Source organism: Haemorhous mexicanus, chromosome 21, assembly GCF_027477595.1.
Source record: "Haemorhous mexicanus isolate bHaeMex1 chromosome 21, bHaeMex1.pri, whole genome shotgun sequence".
Classification (NCBI taxonomy): domain Eukaryota; kingdom Metazoa; phylum Chordata; class Aves; order Passeriformes; family Fringillidae; genus Haemorhous; species Haemorhous mexicanus.
Genome location: NC_082361.1, coordinates 6,212,085 through 6,229,338, shown reverse-complemented (window position 1 = coordinate 6,229,338; position 17,254 = coordinate 6,212,085). Strand labels below are relative to the sequence as shown.

Genomic DNA, 17,254 nt, shown 5'->3' with positions numbered 1-17,254 from the left:
CCTGTGCTTCCCTCCCTGGAGCCTGGACAGGGTCTTCAATTCTTTCCCTGCAGTTCTGGCCAAAAGAGTTTCTTTTTTTTTCTTTCTTTCTTTTTTTTTTTTTTTTCCTCCCCCCCCCCCCCCCCCCAATTATTTATTTATTTTGTATAATTTCTCGTAAATGCTTCGCTATTACAGAGGAGGGCAGCAGAGAGAGGCAGTAAGGACATCCTTAAATAATTTTCATTTCTCAAAATCTGCCTTTTCCTCTTCTCTCTAAGTCCAGAGGAGAGATCCTTGGGGGGTGGGAGGCACATCTGCATTGCAAATAAAAATAATAATTACAACCACCAATCAACCAACAACAAAAAATGTAACAGCTAAGAGAAAACACTTGAAATCACGGACTTTGGGAATCAGAGATCACAGAAATTGCACTATTTATAAGGAGAGGAAAAAAAAGGCAAGAAATCCAGCGACCATGGGCCAGCCTGGCTTCCTAGAGTGTACTTTGTGTTCTCTCTCCTTTTTCCAAGGTAATTGCAGTCTGCCGAGAGGGAGTTAAATGGGATTAAAAGATCTGTGTAAGCAAAAGGACCCAGAAGAGAAGGAGGAAGGAGTGAGCCGTCCGGGCCAGGGGTGTCTGTGACACAGCTGAACCCCTTAGCGAGGCAGAGAGCCGAGCTCCTGGGAAGGATGTACCCACAAACCGCCTTATCCCCCGATTTCTGATGGATTGCCGCAAAAATTGCCCGAAAGAGACAATGCACTAAACGTGATGGAGCCGGAATCAGAGCCGGTCTCCAGACTCAGAGCTACAGCGGCAGGCAGGGGGTGAGTACAAACTCCGCTACTCCCGGCGCTGGGGAAGGGAATCCCGGGCGGGCTGGGGGTGCCGGGGAGCCGCAGGGATTTGGGAACGGGCTGGGGGAAGACATTCCTCTGCCAGGGGATGATGTGAAAACTCCCGGTCCGGAGAGGAGAACGGGCTGCGAGCAGGGAGGCCACGCTGCGGAGCGGGAGAGGGGGAAATGGGGCTGCGCTGTGCGGGGGATCGGCGGCGGGACGGGCAGGAGGAGCCCCCCAGCCCCCCCAGACCCAGGCACCGGGACAGCGGCTCCCGGCCCCGGGGGCTGCTCCGGGAGGCCGCTGCAGCCCCCAGGCAGATGCGGGAGCGGATCCGCTGCAGCTCGCAGCCTCACCCTGCCCTGCACGGGGGGGGTCCCAGCCCCTCGTGGGAGCAGGGGATGCTGCTGCTCACCCTGTCCCTCGGGGACACGGGGACCTGGGTGGTGCTGCGGGAGCTGGGAGAGCCCGGGGGGCTGAGGCACGGTGCGCGGTGGCGGCTCTTCATGTGCTCGGCACACACAAAACGCTGCTCCCTCTCCATCCGTGTATGGAAAGATCCCGGCGCACACCCTGCCCGTCCCCCTTCTCCCACAGCCGGGGCCAGATTTTACTGTTTTCATTGTTAAACGCGTTGGTGGTGGTGGTTTTGTTGTTGTTGTTATTTTCCTGGGATCCCGCAAAGGGTTAATCCCGCTGGCTGCGTTGTCGGATGTACTGATGATTTACCGACACTCCCTTGGAAAGGCTGGGATTCTTCTGCCTGGCAGTTTGAAAAAGTTGTGTACAGGATCCCTGTGCCCGGCTGGGCTGGGAGATGGGGGAAAGAGGGGGACGGGGGCCAGGGGGTTTGGGGGCAGCCCCCCTCCATCGCCGGGGTCATCATCCTGCTGCCGCCCCATCCCCAGAGCCGGAGGTGCATGAACGTGCAGCTCCCTTTGGAGGCTCAGTCTGTATGTGGAGTCACACGGAGAGTCCAGACCCCTTCCCAGGGGCTGCAGCTGCTCTCCTTGACAAGTTTTCTGTGTGTTTATATACTCACAAGGGCTGAATCTCAGCGCTTTTAGGGTGCTTGCGGCGTGGGGGTTTTGTTTGCGATTTTTTTTTTTTTTCGTAGATGTGGCTGTGGCGTGTCTGGAGCCGCTGGTAACAGCAGCATCTCGCATTTACACCTTTTTAGCGCTGGGCATGGTCTGGGAGAACCGCCTGGGACCGTGCAAGGGTGTCTGGTGTCAGAAAGGGAGCAGCCCCAAGGGGAACAGACAGAGAAAAAGGTTCCTTTGAACGAGCAGGAGCAGCGTGTCACACACAGCGAGGGGCCGGGCTCCGCTCTGGAGCGACACTTGGCACCAGGCACAGCCGCTGACAGGGCACCAGGGGTGGCATCACGCTACCCATGGGGACAGCCAGATGCTGCCCAGGTGCCAGGTGCTGCCCGGGGACAGACCGGAGCCGTGCGAGCACGTTCGGAAGGACGGAGCCAGCGGCGGGCAGCGCGGCTCCCGGCCTGCCGGGCATCCGTGCCCGCTCTGCCCCAGGGTGTGCCCGGCTGGCACAGCCCTGCCGTGGGCTTGGAGCCGTGCAGTGCCCTGGGCAATCTGCCTGTGGTGTGTCCCCGTGCCTCGGAAGGAGCGCCTTTTGTCCGGGGTCCTCCCTGGCCTGTCCCCGGCCGTGTGCTGCTCCGGTCCCTCCTCAGCAGAGGTCGCTTGCTGCCCTTCGCATCCTCTCCCGGGGGGAATTTCGGTGCTGGATTTGATTCCCTTGGCAGAGCGCCCTGCATCCCACGGCTCCAGGGTCCCCTTGAGGTCACTGCTCTTGGGGACGGTGCCCTGAGCCCGCGGCTGGCATGTCCCTGGGCTCACCAAGCCACCCTCGGGCTGGGGGAGGGCTGTGCTGCCTGGGGACAGCGGTGATGGCACTGATCTGGTGCATCCCCGTGTGGCACAGGGGGTTCCTCTTGTACCAGCACTCCTGCAGCTGCTTCTGGAGCAGGGCTGGTGGCACAGGGGGTTCCTCTTGTACCAGTACTCCTGCAGCTGCTTCTGGAGCAGCACTGGTGGCACAGGGGGTTCCTCTTGTACCAGCACTCCTGCAGCTGCTTCTGGAGCAGGGCTGGTGGCCGGGGAGCTGGTGGCCCCACAGGAGACCTGCGGGTGACAGTGGCAGGGCTGGTTCCCCAGGGAAGGAGCGTCAGACACAGAGTGTGCTGGAAGACTTGAGCTGCCAAAGTTTGTAAAACCAGAACACCACCAAGTTTGACAGGCTCTTCAAGCTTAGAGTGCCCTTCTTGGTAATTTTTGGTGAGCACAGGCCCCCCAAAGCACAGGGGAGGGTTTGCATTGCACTGCACATGGAGCACACGTCCAGGTGCTGTTCCACTGCCTTGTGTGACTTTGGTCCATTCAGCCCCAGGGCCCCTTGCTGGCCATGGAGGAGGCTCAGTGCTCCTGGAGACCTCTGAGGGGTGACAGCCTGCTGTCACAGCCCTGGGGGGGAGGCACAGTGCTGCCCTGGGGCTGCCTGGCCCATCTGTGTGCTGGATGAGGAAGCTGCACACATGCACACATGGTACTGCAGCATCTGCCCAGCACCATCAGGGTGGGTCAGCCCCTGGGAAGGCCTAAAAGGGCTGGAGGGAGGCATGGATCCTTTTTAAGAGGAAAAAAAGATTGCTTACAAGCTGGGCAGGTGGTCTGGGGACAGATTATGGCACTGCTGGACAAATTCAGCAATAGGTTGGCAAATGATGTGTGTGCTGGGTGCTTGGGGGTAGAGAGGAGGCAATTCCATCTGGAGATGTGTCTCGTGAGGGATAGACAGCATCACAGTCCAGGACCACCCTCCTGCTATATCCATGTGTCTCTCTGAGTGTGTGCTTTATTAAAATAAAGCTCCAGTTTCATCCCCTTTCTGCAATGGGTTGAGGGGTTAAAGTCTGCCCTGCTTAATATCTCTGTTCATGGAGATTCTGTTACTGACTGAAGGTTGCCCAGGTTTGTGGTGTGATTGTTGGAAATCTCTGCCCAGGGACAAACACAGGGTTTGTGGGGTTTTTTCCCCCCTTCCCTTTCTTTGCCAATTTGTTGGGGACATAAGTAGAAATGATGGACGCTTTTACTGGAGCAAATGGAAACAATGGGGAGTTCTGTATGGCTCTGCCAAACCCCATTCACAAAATGAAGGAATGCAAAGGCGTTTGTTGGAAGGACAAAAAAGGAGTTAGATGACAGATCAGGCTTAGCACTTCTGCTTGTCAAGGGCTCCAGTTACTGGAGAACACAAAGGCCAGGGCCAGCACTGAGTGTTGTCACTTCACACAGCAGCAAAGCCAATATCCCAGACAGACAGACAGACAGACAGACAGACAGACAGGGATGGGAGCGAAGGGCAGGCGAGTGATGGGGTCCCAGGAAAGATCCCCCACTGTGGAGAGCTGCTGGGAGCTGCCTGGAGGGTGTTTGAGTCTTATCAGTCTGGCATCTCTCATGTGGGGAAGCAGGTTGGCACCAGGAGCAGCTCAGCTCTGGGACAGCTCTGTGCAGTCAACGCACAGGCTCCAGCTCCACTCAGGAGGACAAGAACCAGCAGCCTGGGACCCTTCAGCCCTCTGTCTGCAGGTGCCAACCTAAACCCCTGAGAGGACAAGGGGCGAGGTCACCCTGGCCATGCTGGTGCTTCATCCCCACCTTCTGTGCACTGCAGGTCAGGGTGGCCCTCCTGGAGAAGTCCTAAGAGGAGCTGTAGGTGCCAGATGAGCAAAGATCAGGCCTTCATGGATCCAACTCTCCTGCTATGGGCAGGGACACCTTCCAGTAGCCCAGGCTGGTCTAAGTCTTATCCAACCTGGCCTTGAGCACTTCCAGGGATAGGGATTTCATTTTTCCTTACTTAATATTGACATTTTCTAGATCACTCTGTTAAGGATGGATTTCTAGGGGCCATATCTCTTTGCCTGCTCAATACTTTTCCTTTAAAATGTAGCTGCTGAATGGGGATTGAAAACTAATAGTATTTCAGTTGTTTCAGAAACTTTGCCCTTATCACACTGGGGTTTGCAGCAGTGCCTGTGTACAAAATCATTGCCTGGAGGTGTAAGTCAATACCTCATTTGTACTGCAGGAGAGGTCCAGCAAAGGACTCAGCAGGGTCAATATGGGGACATCCACATAGTTGTGTGTTTCCATTGCTCTTGCCAGAAATTGAGGGGGAGTGGAGAAATACCATCATTTCCAGAAGCCCCAGAAGCTCCACAGAAGAGGTTGCTGGTGCAAAATAAGATTTGTACCCCAAGAAGCTGGGATGGAATTGATGCACGGTACAATTTAGAGCCTTGGTTTATAAATTGTGATTTGCTTCCTGTTTGTCAAAACTTACAGAATATCACCTCCAGTCATGTGCAAAGGGTCTTAAGCCACACATGCATTTTCTCCTTTTTAAGATAGTCTGATCTACAGCTAGAAATGCAGGTTTGCTTTTCTTGAAAAGCAATTTTCAGCCTCCAGCTGGCTTTGTGGTCTTTCGAACAGGAAGAACATACACCTGAGTGGAGAAAAGTGGTGGGGGAATTGTTTTTCCACCTTGCAGTAACGTTTGCAATCTCAAAGCCATTTCCCCACTGTAAATGAGGGAGAAAACAAAATAAAAAATTAAGTGCTGCCATGGGCCCTTGAAATATTTCCTTCAGCTTCAACCCATCTAAACAAACAAGATGTCAAAATCATTTGGACTTCTTATTTTAAGGCAGGGCAAACCTTTTATTTAAAAGCATCTGAAATTGTTCAGATGCTCAGAATTGTTCAGAAATAGTGGGGAATTAGCTGATCACAATCATTTTACAGGTTGCCTCAGCTTTGTCAAATTGTCACTTCCTCGAGGATAATTTGTCACCAAGTTTACCCTGAAGGTTTTTGTGTTCCTGCTGTCCTTAATTCAGGCCAGGGCTTCATTCCAGCACTTGTCTGGTCAGAAGGGAATGAGGGTGTTTGTGCTTCTGTGTCCCTCTCAGTTGTACTTTTCCTTGGACTCCTGGCACTGGGCAGTTCCCGTGGACTGATCCCCAGGAGTTTGCCAAAAGCAGGGAAGTAAAATTGGGCTGTAGTCAGTCAGTCACTTCAGTTTGCTATAAAGGGAGTTGGTGTCTGCATTGGAAAACTTTAAAGGCTCATGTGAGCTTACATCATGTGTGCTGTGGGGCACCTCTGCACCCAGGGGCTGCAGCAGTGCTTTGGGTTGGAAGGGACCATACAAATTCATCTCATTCCACCCCCTGCCATGGGCAGGGACACCTTCCACTGTCCCAGACTGCTCCAAGCCCTGTCCAGCCTGGCCTTGGACACTTCCAGGGAAGGAGCAGCCACAGCTGCTCTGGCCAGCCTGTGTCTCACCACCCTCACAGGGAACAATTTCTTCCTAATATTGATGCTAAATCTGCCCATCTTCAGTTTAAAGCCTTCCTCTTTGCCCTGTCCCTCCATGCCCCTGTCCAAAGTCACTCTCCATCTCTCTTGGAGCCCCTTTAGGCACTGGAAGGTGCTCTCAGTTCTCTCTTGAGCATTCTCTTCTCCAGGCAAACAGCCCCAGGATCCTCACTGTGGTACTCACAGAGCCTGTGAATAAAAGAAATAAACACCTTCAGTGGTGTTCCTTGATAGAGTGGAAATCACTGCTCATGGGAAGAAGCTGAGATAAAGGCAAGGTGAATTTGATAGCTCTCTATAAGGAGAAAAATCTTCTTTACTCTTGCTACTCGAGCTGCTTGTGCAGCTCTGTTGCTGCAGAGCTGTAATGGAAAAAGAGTTTGCATTAAAAACCTTGGGATAATTAACAGCCCCATCACTCACACAGCTGCCATTTGGAAGCTGCTTTTGCTTTTTCCATTAAGTTGGTGAATTTTGCCAAAGTGTTTTTCTTCAGTGTTTTGGCACCCGGCCCCGCTCTCAGCTCTGACCGTGTTGGCCATGCGAGGGGTCCAGGAGCAGGGCTGGGGCCAGCTGGATCCCACACTGTGCACTCCTCTCCTTTACAGCCCAAGAGTGTCACTGGAATGAAATTACGTGCTGGATTTTCCCCCAAGACTTGTTCTCCTCATTGTGTCAGTCAACAGGGAGTTTGGTTTGTGAAGGTACCCCTCAAAAAAAAAAAACCAAAAAGTGGACTTGAGAGTGTTGTGAGAAGCAGTGGTTGTACAAATTGATCCTCACCAGATCACAGGTTCTCAACACCTGGGACTGCTGCTGGTGATGGTCCCCTTCCCTTCCTGTGCTCCATCAGGCAGTCAAGCCCAGCTGGTGATACCCAGTCAGGTCTTTGCTCCATGCACACATGGAATTGTGTCCACATCTTAAACTGTTGGAGATGAGCACAGAAATTCAGTTTGTCTTGTGGATTTTAGCCTCTCTCATGCTAAACTAAATACTGCCAGAGGTGGCCATGAAGAATCATCCTGTTCTGCTTCCCTTCCTCCACTCCCTGAAGGTGCTGGGACAGCAGCTCTCCTTGGGCTTGGCAGTGTCTCCATCCCACCAGCAGCATCCCAAGGGATGAAGCTGTCAGAAAAGAACCAGGGCTCCCCAGCTGGAGATCTCTGGAGCGTGGTGAGGGTCTCCTGGTTGGGACATGGCAAAAGAACACCAGGACTGGGCCATTCCTGGCTGTTCTTCCATAAAATAAAGCACTCCCAGAGCTCCTGAAATGTGCAGCCCGGTGTCAGGGTGATGGAAACAGCAAAGGAGCACATGGATTGTTTCAGCTCATTTCTTTCCCAGTTGATGTGGGACCACTCCAGTATTTTATCTCTTTAAGCCTTGAAATATTAGTTAGTGGCTGGATTCCTGGATGGATTTTTACATTCAAGGCCAGTTTTCCTCACTGATGTAAATCACTGTGGCTTTGTTTTAGCTCTGGGAAAGGGTCTGCTGCACTGGGTGAGGATTGGCCAGGGTAATACACTGTCTCAGAGAATGATTTCTTGGGCCAAAGCTGAGGCTTGGTGGCAGGAGCAGAGTGGTTTGATTCATGACTTGTGCAGCAGATGTGGAGAGAGGAGCAAGCTGCACTTTGGCATGGCTTTGCACAGTCCAGTGCTCACACTGGCTGGGCTGAAGTGACAAACAACCTGTGGATGTCCCACACTGCTGCCTCCTGCCTGAGGACTTTCTGTAGTTTACATTTCTGTCTCTTCTTCCAGCAGCCTCTGCTGATGAAGCTGTTAAATATCCTCTCTAGAAGATGAGGGAATTCAATCTTCAAACTTTCCACTGACAGCTTTAAGTGCACCTAACCAAGGAGTTTCCCATGTTCTTTAGCTGGCTACAAATCAAGGAAGCTGATGGGGGAAAGGGGGGATTTTAGCTACCTTTATGGTAAAAGGTTTTTTCCCCTGAGCTGCTGTTTTCAGTGGCACTTGAAGGCTTAAAGCTGAGCTAACAGAGAGGTTTGTCAAATTCCCTCTCAGGCATGGAAGGGTCTGTGAGAGCACAGGCTTGGAACTCTGTGGATCTCCCATTTTCTAAACTTTCCTGCCATACCAGGCTTGTGAGGAGGTTCTCAGTGGCTCAGCACAGGGTGCTGAGTGGTGAGAAGCTGCCCCCATCTTTGCACCTGGGTGTAAAATGAAGAACAGACCCATGTAAGGTTTTGCATGCTGAGGACATTGTTAAGCACACGGTAGAGCAGGAGGACTCAGGATTTGTTTGCTGAGGTGACAGGGCACTGAGTGCCAGCCCATTTCCTACCCATGTCCCCAGAGCCCTGCACTGCACTCCTGGCAGGGCTTTTGGGCCTCCCAGCTCGGAATGATTTCTCCATTCCCCTGCATTTCTGGTGGTCTGTCCTGGGTGGGCTGAGTGCCACAGAGCAGCAGCAGCAAAGGCACTGATGGCCCAGCAGTGATGGCCCTGCCTCTCAAAACACAGGCCTGCTCCTTGTTCAAGGCTCCTAATTCCCCTGGGAAACTTTCCACTACGTTCAGTGGGCTTTGAAACAGAAAAATAAGGTTTCATCCTGAATCTCCTTCCTGGAGTCATGCTGGCACTGTCACAGCCTTTGCTAGACCTGGGATCAAGGAGAAGACCTTTAACAATGGAATTGGTTTTGTTACTGTTGTTGTAGAAATGCATTAATTTTTTTTTTCTTTTCCATTTTTAGAGGATTCTTCTTTCTCTGGACAATATTGTGTTTTACTTGGTTCCTGGGATTCACACAGGGAAATTCTGAAGGTAAACTACACTTTTTTTTTTCCTCTTCTCATTCAACAAAAGTGAAAGCCAAGTGCTTTGGTATCAGTACAGGATTATAATTTAACAATCACTGTCTGAGCCCAGTGCACAGTTAGGTGCATTTATTGCTGATGGTTGCAGTACAGATGATATAGATGGTGCAGTTAAGAGCTGGCAAAAGAACCAGGTTTTGTACAGGTGATTACCTGTCCCACAGGATTTTCAGAGTCTGTCTGTCTGTCTGTCTGGTGGAACTGGTGGGAGTGAAGCACTTTGTGTCTAAAATGTCATTGGCATCTACCTGCACTTGCCAGGACTTAACTGCTCTTAGAAACTGCCCCTTGAGACTGGGGCCTTATGGAATTAAATGTCTCTGGCAGATTTTTCTGTGACTTTGGTGCACCCCAGGCAGGCCTCTGCCAGCACAGGGGTTGTCACACACAGAAATAATATGAGTTCTAAAGGTAAGAGCAAATTTAAGGGAGGAAATTCCTACAGGGTTGGTTGACAATGAAATGGCTGTACCTGGTTCAATCTCTGTGCTGTAAGGGAATATTCTATAGGAGTGACACCTTCAGCCTGTCCTCTCATCCCTTCTCCAGGCATCACCTCCCTGCTGCTGCCAGGGACAGGACTAGGCTGAGGTACAATAACCAACAACCCTACAAAAGGAGATTAAACCTTGAAAGCCAACAAAAGCACCCCCAAAAAAATTAAACTTTAACAGTTGATAGTGGGTGCTGAGCATCTCTGCAATATCTGTTTGAAAAGGAGCCTTCTGCTCTCAAAATACCAACACCTTTCCCACATGGATGCTTTACATGGGTATTTGCTGGAAGTGAACAGCTTCCCCTGCTGTCAGCAGAGAACACTAAGTGGACTAGCAGGCTCCAGGGCTCTCCTCTCAGTCTCTAAAACATGAAGGAAAAATAGAAATTTGGTCAACACTCAGCTGTCAGCCAGCCCATGGACCACTTTTTACAGGAGGGAGGGAATAGATCCCTGCCATCAGCAATTTTGAAAAATGTAATATTTTCCAAATTCTGCCTCCATGCAAAGGAGGTGAACATCTGGCTGAATGACTTAGTCAAGCAGTTTTCAGAGCAAGTTTTGTGTCAGCTCGTAAAGAGGCAGAACAAATACTGTGTCTTGGCTTCTTGCTTTTCAAGTAGATTATAATTTGCTGTTTAGATTCACCTCTATCCATCATGTTACTCCTAAGATAATTATGGGATGGAGCCTTGTCTTTTGTTACCATCAACCTAAAGCAAACTCTTTCATTTCACTCTCATTGTGTTTACCTTGGTGGAGTTGATAGCTCCCCTCTGAGATACTTTGTCTGTGGTAAAAGAATTTTGAAAAACTTGCCTGGTTTCCACACAATGAGAGAGAGCATTTCCTTCTGGGTGCCAGAAAACAAAACCTTCCAGGGAAGTAAAGGCTGTAAGAAAACAGGGGTGACCTGAGGCTGTGTTATCACCCAGGATTTTCAAACAGGAGACTCAGCAGCAGTAAGAACTTGTTCACAGGGCAGTGTGAGGATGAAATTAAGCCAATGCTGTGGGATTTTGAAAACGCTCTGGCTGTTACTCTAAGGATTAGGAGTCTTCCTGTATGCTGGAAAATCAGGGAACACAGAGGATGATCTTTCCATAAGTGTTACAAATCCAAAAGATTGTGAGGTGAGTTCATTTGTTGTGTGCTGACTAAGGGTCTGGGCAGTAACTTTTGGAACTGCTGCACTTATTCAACCCAGTTTTAGCTGTGGGCATCACATCTTGGCTGCTGGAATCTGGGAAGCTGCAAGTTATTCCTCTCCTGCCTTTTGGCTTCTTTTTCTTATAGAGCTTTTTGTGTGGTTAAAGGGGGAGGGAAAGAAAGAGAGGGGAAGGAGAACAATAAAATATTTTTTCCCCTTTTTCAGGGATGATCATAGGGCTGCTCAGGAATCTCTGTGTATCTCACTTCATGCACAGAGTCTGATAGATGAGTTTTTCCCAGTTGCTCAAATGTTGCTTCAGGAACGTTGCTACTAGCTTTGAGGCACCTGGGATCAGGCAGCTCTAAGTGAATGTTCTTTTTAAATAATGTGTTTTGATGGAAAAACCCACAGAGGGAAAAAGTTTGAAGGGGAAAAAAATCCTCTGCTTAACTTGGAGCTGCTTCAGGAAGTCAGAATTACCTTGCATTTCACATTAGTTGATGACATCCCGTATCCCAGGAGATGTGACCCAAGAGCCCAGGACAGTTGGATGGGATGGAGAGGAGAGGAGATGGGCTGGGTGCACAGGAGCCCTGAGCTCTGTGCCTGGAGCTGGTGCTGGAAAGTTCCCACATGTGTCCTGCAGGAGGATGCTTTAATGGGATTTTGCGTGGGCACCCGGAGTGCGGCTCCACCTTAGCGGCTTTGGAGGGAGGGCAGTGTTTGGGTTGTGCTTTTTTCCCTTAAGCACTCCTGGGTGCTGTTGCTAACGAGGCATTGGGATTGCAAACAGCAGCAGCATCCTCTGAGCATGGAAACATCCTTAGGTCTTTGCAGAGCAGCTCCCAAATAAATAACTCCTAGAGCATGCAGCATCTCTAGCAGAGACAGCCCCTGTCTGCCTCTGAGGGAGAACCTAAAAATACACGTAGAAATTGGAAGCTGGAGACTAGCTGCTTGCTTGAGTGGTAAATTTATTTTCTTAGGGATAAATCCTGATGCCTTTGAAGTCTGTGGCAAAGGTCCCACTTCACTTCACTAAAGCCAGGCTTTGGCCTTTGCTGTTTCATGGGAGATAATCCAGAATGAAGACACTGCCATGATTCCTCTGCTCAGTGCAGAGAGGGAAAGGCTGAGAGACAGATCTGTTGGACAATATGGAATAAAACCAGTGGGAGACCCAGGATTTCAGAGAATGGGAGAGATGCTGTCATTAACACTTGAACGTGCTGTGCAGTAAATTACCCCTCTGCACAGAGTGGGAACCTTTCCATCCTTCTCTACATCTGACACACCTTCTCCAGGGTAGTGTCTGCTAGAAAATGAGTCAAGCTGCTTTAAAAAAGGAAAGTGGGAATAAAGCTAAACTCAGGCAAAGTAAATACTGATTGACTCATTCTTAATACACAAAAATGGCTGAGGTTTTTGCCAAAGTCAAGGAACAGAGGTTTTCTCATCATTCTCCTCCCTTCTTGGCCAGCAGCATTACAGGTCTCAGACTGCTTGAGTCTACAACCCTTCTGGCCAACACCAAGGGGCTCTTTATGTGCCAGTTCTCCAAATACTGTGTTCTGTGCAGAACATTTAAGGGTGAAAGCAGCTAAATACCAAGGCCCCTTTAGGAACTGAGCTAGGTGTTTTTTTCTTTGGAGGACTCTTTATTTACTTTTAATCTAGAAAAGTTGCAATTCCATGGGGTTAGCTGTGATTGGCACCACCACCTTTCTGAGTGTTAAATTCTTCTCTTAGCATTTGGGTTGTACAGCCCTGACTGGCTTCCCCAAAGAGCACTGAGATGGGAGAGTTGGCTGGTCCAGGAGTGGTGGGGATGGCATTTGGGCAGGAAGAGAGGAGGAAGTGCAGTTATCCCAGCTCACTGTCACAGTGCTTGTGTCACAGGAATCATGAACACCTTAACAGGATCATTTGGTTGGAAAACCCTTACAATCATCAAATCCAGCTGTTAACCCAGGGCTGCTGCCAAGCCCACCACTAAACCATTAGATGTCCCCAAGTGCCACATCTGATGTCTTTTGAGCACTTCCACAGATGGTGACTCCACCACTTCACTGGGCAGCTCATTCCAATGCTTTACAAACCTTTTGGTAAAGAAGCCTTTCCTACTCTTCATTCTAACACCCTCCACACCCAGCACAACTTGAGGTCTTCTCCTCTCATCCTATTGCTTCTCACCTGGGAGCAGAAGCTGACTACAACCTCCTGTCAGGGAGTTGCAGAGAGTGAGAAGTTCTCTTCTGAGCCTCCTTTTCCTCTAGGCTGAGCTCCTTTAGCTGCTCAGCACAGGACCTTTTTCAGGTCTGGGCACATTTGCTTTTGCAGCTTTGCTCACGTAGACCTCGGCATCTTCTCCTAAATAATTCAGCTGAGGCTGCTGCCAGCTGGCCCCAGTTTGTGTTGCTGTTGCCTGCTAATCTGAGCTGTGAATGACTCCTGATAGACCTCGGGGGCAGAAGGCAGGGGGTTCTGCTTGTCTGTCCATTGCAAATTCCTCCTGGAGTTGGGGAAGAAAGATCCTCTGGGCATCAGTCCCTCTCCTCCTGGCTTGAGCAAGGCACCTGGCTCCCAGGTGACATTATACAGGAGGCAAATCTCACCTCCACTACTCAGTGGCAGCCATAACCAATTTCTGAGCTCTTCACAAACCAGGTCTGGTTCCAACCTATTAAAATAATTTATTGCTGTAAGATGATCTGCTGGGGAAAAAAAAGTACTGTTGAGAACCTTGAGCAGTTCACTGAAATCTGGGTGTAATGTTTTTCATGCTGGGAGGCACCTGCACTTCCCTAAACTCTCCAAAGATCAAAAGCTGCTGCTTGCTAGCTTGGAGAGAGACAGATACAAGGCTTTGCTTCCTCTGGAAGTTTTGTTACTTACCCTCTGGGGACACAAAATTTTGCAATCCCAGCTCAATCTGTTGTTCGAATTCCTTTCCAGCTATGTGGTCAGTACTCAGAATTAAATCCCAGGAAGAGGACTAGGGGTGCTCAGTGGGAAATTTCCTTGTAGTGAGATCAGCTCCCTCCAGAACATCTGAGCTGGTCCCAGGTGGGACAGGAGAACTCACCAGATGCACCATGGAGCTGACACATTTTGGCAATTGCTGGTAGTCACACTGAGCATGCACTTGCTCCTCACATTATGTGAGAAGAGCTGTGACTTCTCCATGCTGGTTATGGGATTATGTATGTGAGGGTGGGATTAGATATGAAAGCTGAGATTGCCTGTAGCCTTTGTGCACAGATTGGTTTCACCTCCCTCCTCACCCATCCAGCCATTGGGCCTCCCAGCAGCTCACATACCCTTTGTGCTTCCCTTTCAGATGTGGATGTTCTTCAAAGACTGGGCCTGTCAGGGAAAAGGCCGTCGAGTGGATGGTCCTCCTCCCGTGCAGTTCCTCCAGGAGTCATTCCTTTCAAATCAGGGGTCATCTTCACTCAGCGAGCCCGTGTGGAAGCCCCGCTCAGCGCCCTGCTCCCCGCAGGCTCCAGCTCTGACCTGCTCCTGGTGCTGAGCCTCTGCTCCCACCGCATCAACAACGCCTTTCTCTTTGCTGTCAGGAGCAAAAAGAAAAAACTGCAGCTGGGGGTCCAGTTTGTGCCCGGGAAGATCATCGTCTACGTGGGCCACAAGCGCTCTGTATATTTTGATTACAATGTCCACGATGGCCGGTGGCACAATATGGCCATCAGCATTGGTGGCCAGACAGTCACTTTATTTACTTCTTGTGGGAAGCGCAGAGTACATGCGGATTTGCATTTTAAAAAGGACGAGGCGTTGGATCCACACGGATCTTTCCTCTTTGGGAAGATAAGCCAGCACTCCGTGCAGTTTGAAGGAGCCATCTGCCAGTTTGATATTTATCCTTCCGCCAAGGCAGCTCATCATTACTGTAAATACCTGAAAAAACAGTGCAGGCAAGCAGATACCTACCGGCCAAACCTGCCCCCTCTCATCCCCCTCCTGCCCAGGGATCCCAGTGCCTCCCCCAGCACCCCACAGCATACAGAGCCCTCACTGCAGGGTCTGAAAAACCTGACCACTGCTGCCCCAAACTCGGAGTTTGGCAGGGTCACTGCACCCCTCAAGATGAGGGGTTCAGGTACCACAACCCCCACGTTGCTGTCAACCCCACCATCGCGGCCAAGACTGACTACCAAAGCCACCAAGGTCACCGTGGCCCCACCTGTTGTGTCAAGTACCAAATCACAGGTACCCACCCAGTCCCCTCGGGGCGTGGGGACAACCCTCAGGGTGTCTCAGCCCACTCCCAGCACACGCAGGGAGAAAACTCCCCTTCCCACTGCTAAAAGGGCCCCACCAACGAGCCAGAGCCCGGTCACAGCCAGCAGGAAGGAGTCTGAGCAAGAGACCAAAAAGAAGACCAACAAAAAACCAACCACTGAGCCCCCTGAAGCGCTCAGTACTGTAAAGCCACTGAGGAGGGTGACTGATAACACAACGAGCAGTGTCCACCTGGTTACTCTGAAGCAAACCCCGCAGAGCCCAAGCCGTGGGCCCATCCCAAAGAAGCCGTCCCCCACCAGGAGAGTGGATCCCAGTATCATCCCTCTGGTGTACACCAAGCCACCCCTGGGCTCTGCCCGGCCCAGCTCCAGAGCCAGGGCTTTCAACATCACAACCCCAGCTGCCACAGATGGCTATCAAATCTTTGACCCCTTGGCACCCACTCCGTTTCCATTTTTACTGGGATTTCCAGGCGTGAAAGGAGAGAGAGGACCTCAGGTATGTTCAGGCTCTTCGTGGTGGCTGTTCCCAGTCACAGCTCGGCTCAAGGGCTGGCAGACCACAAGCTCCAAGGGTTTCTGTGAAGCTCATCCAAGTGTGGCAGCCAAGCCCTGCTGCATTCCTGATCATCACAATTTTAGCATAAATCTCAGTTTGAACCTGAGTGTTCAGTGATGGTGGATGCTGTGAAACATTTGTGGTTAAAGTTGCTGCTTAATGTTAAAGTTTTAAAAAGAAAGGAAAGAAAAAGAGAAATCACACCTTCTTTTCCTTTAAATTGCTGGCTAAATGACCAGGTTGGTGCTATCTTCCACACCCTTGGTTTATCTCTGGTCATCTTCCATAGAAAACCCAGATGCCTTAAAAACATGCCTCAAGTTAACTATTTCTTGGCACTTGTTATTAATCTGTTTTGTATCTGTTATTCACAAATCTAGAAAATATTTGTGCCCTATTCCAGCAAATGCAAGTGCAGAGATGGGTCCAGGATTTATTTTTTTAAACAAGGTCTCATTTGTTTTTATGGTATAAGTTTTTCTTGGGTGTTTTGTTCTGGTTTTTATTTCTCATAGCCTGCGCTTAAAACATGCAAAAAGTTTCCTTTATAAATTTAACTACTGCATTCCATATAAAAAATAATCCCTTTCAGGTTGTATGTATTGGCCATTATAAAAGCATACACACGTTTTGTAATGCTGAAAGCACTCAGGCCCCACTAATTATCTGCTGGCTGTTCTTCTTTTTTTTTTTTCCAAATTTGAGAATGCAAACATGATCTTTAAACTGGCCAACTTTTAGGGGGATTTGGTGTTCCAACCCAAACTGTCAATAGGAGAGAGGGGTTGTACATGTAAAATAAGTTTCTCCCAGACAGAGCCTTTGGTTGCCAAGATCCAGCCTAGAGGGAATTTTTATAGCTGACTTCTTAAAATAGTGAAAGAAGAGTTTACAATGGAAATATTGAGGCTGGTGTAAGGAATGACCAGCACTTGTCTCTGCAGAGCTGCTCCTTGGTGCAAGTAACACCTAAAGTGGAATGGTTGGGTCTCCCCAAGTCCTCAGTGGGAGATGAGCAGTTTGTGTTTCCTCCTGTCCCATCTCAAAGCTGGGTGGTGATTTCTCTCCCTGCTCTTTGGGTGTGGAGTCAGCCAGGGTGGTGTTTTGTTCCCAGGTTCCTGCCCCTGGGAGAGGTGAAGGTCATCCTGGGCAGGGGTTGAGCATGGGCTACAGGCACCCATCTCTGATGGAGTCTTGCTGCTTGGAGAAGTTTTGCTAAATCCCTGAGTAGACAGAACAAGCTCCAGCAATTTGATCTTTGGGCAGGCTTCTGTGTTTTGTGGAGAGTCATTTCGGGCGTATTTCCAAGAGAAGAAATCCAGCAGTTTTGCATTTCCCTTAAAACATCACTTAGCTTTAAGGGGTGGATCTGGATGCCTGCTCCAAGCCCACCACAATCCTGCCCTCTGCCACCTTCTTGCTCTTCAAGTGTCATGAGGGCGACCGAGCTCTAAGCCCCTGCAATGTAAAGAGCTTATTATTGAACTGGAGTGGAAAATCTCTCTCAGGCTTGTGAATCACAGCAAAGAAATGGATTCAGGCTGTGGAGGGCTGAGGGAAGAGATGGCAGGATTTTTCCATCCTGTCTGAGAAAAACTGGAGTCCTGAACCGAGGGAAAGGAGAACTTTCTGAGGCTCTGTCTGGCCTTATTCTCTTTGACTGCTGGAAACAGAATCAGGGCTTGGG

The 17,254-nt window shown here is 50.1% G+C and overlaps 1 protein-coding gene across 6 annotated transcripts in view; it reads left to right on the top strand.

Annotated features, from left to right (window-relative positions):
* The first annotated feature begins 222 nt into the window (after positions 1 to 222).
* The window catches only part of COL27A1 (collagen type XXVII alpha 1 chain), a 143,729-nt gene continuing 126,697 nt past the window's right edge, over positions 223 to 17,254 (top strand). For 3 of the 6 annotated variants that reach the window (XM_059865558.1, XM_059865560.1, XM_059865559.1), the window contains exons 1-3: positions 223 to 813; positions 8,971 to 9,041; positions 14,084 to 15,507. In XM_059865558.1, the coding sequence (XP_059721541.1) occupies positions 758 to 813; positions 8,971 to 9,041; positions 14,084 to 15,507 (1,551 nt within the window). In that variant the 5' untranslated portion in view covers positions 223 to 757. The remainder of the gene's footprint in view (positions 814 to 8,970; positions 9,042 to 14,083; positions 15,508 to 17,254) is intronic. The other 3 variants (XM_059865557.1, XM_059865556.1, XR_009489099.1) reach the window with 2 other exon arrangements.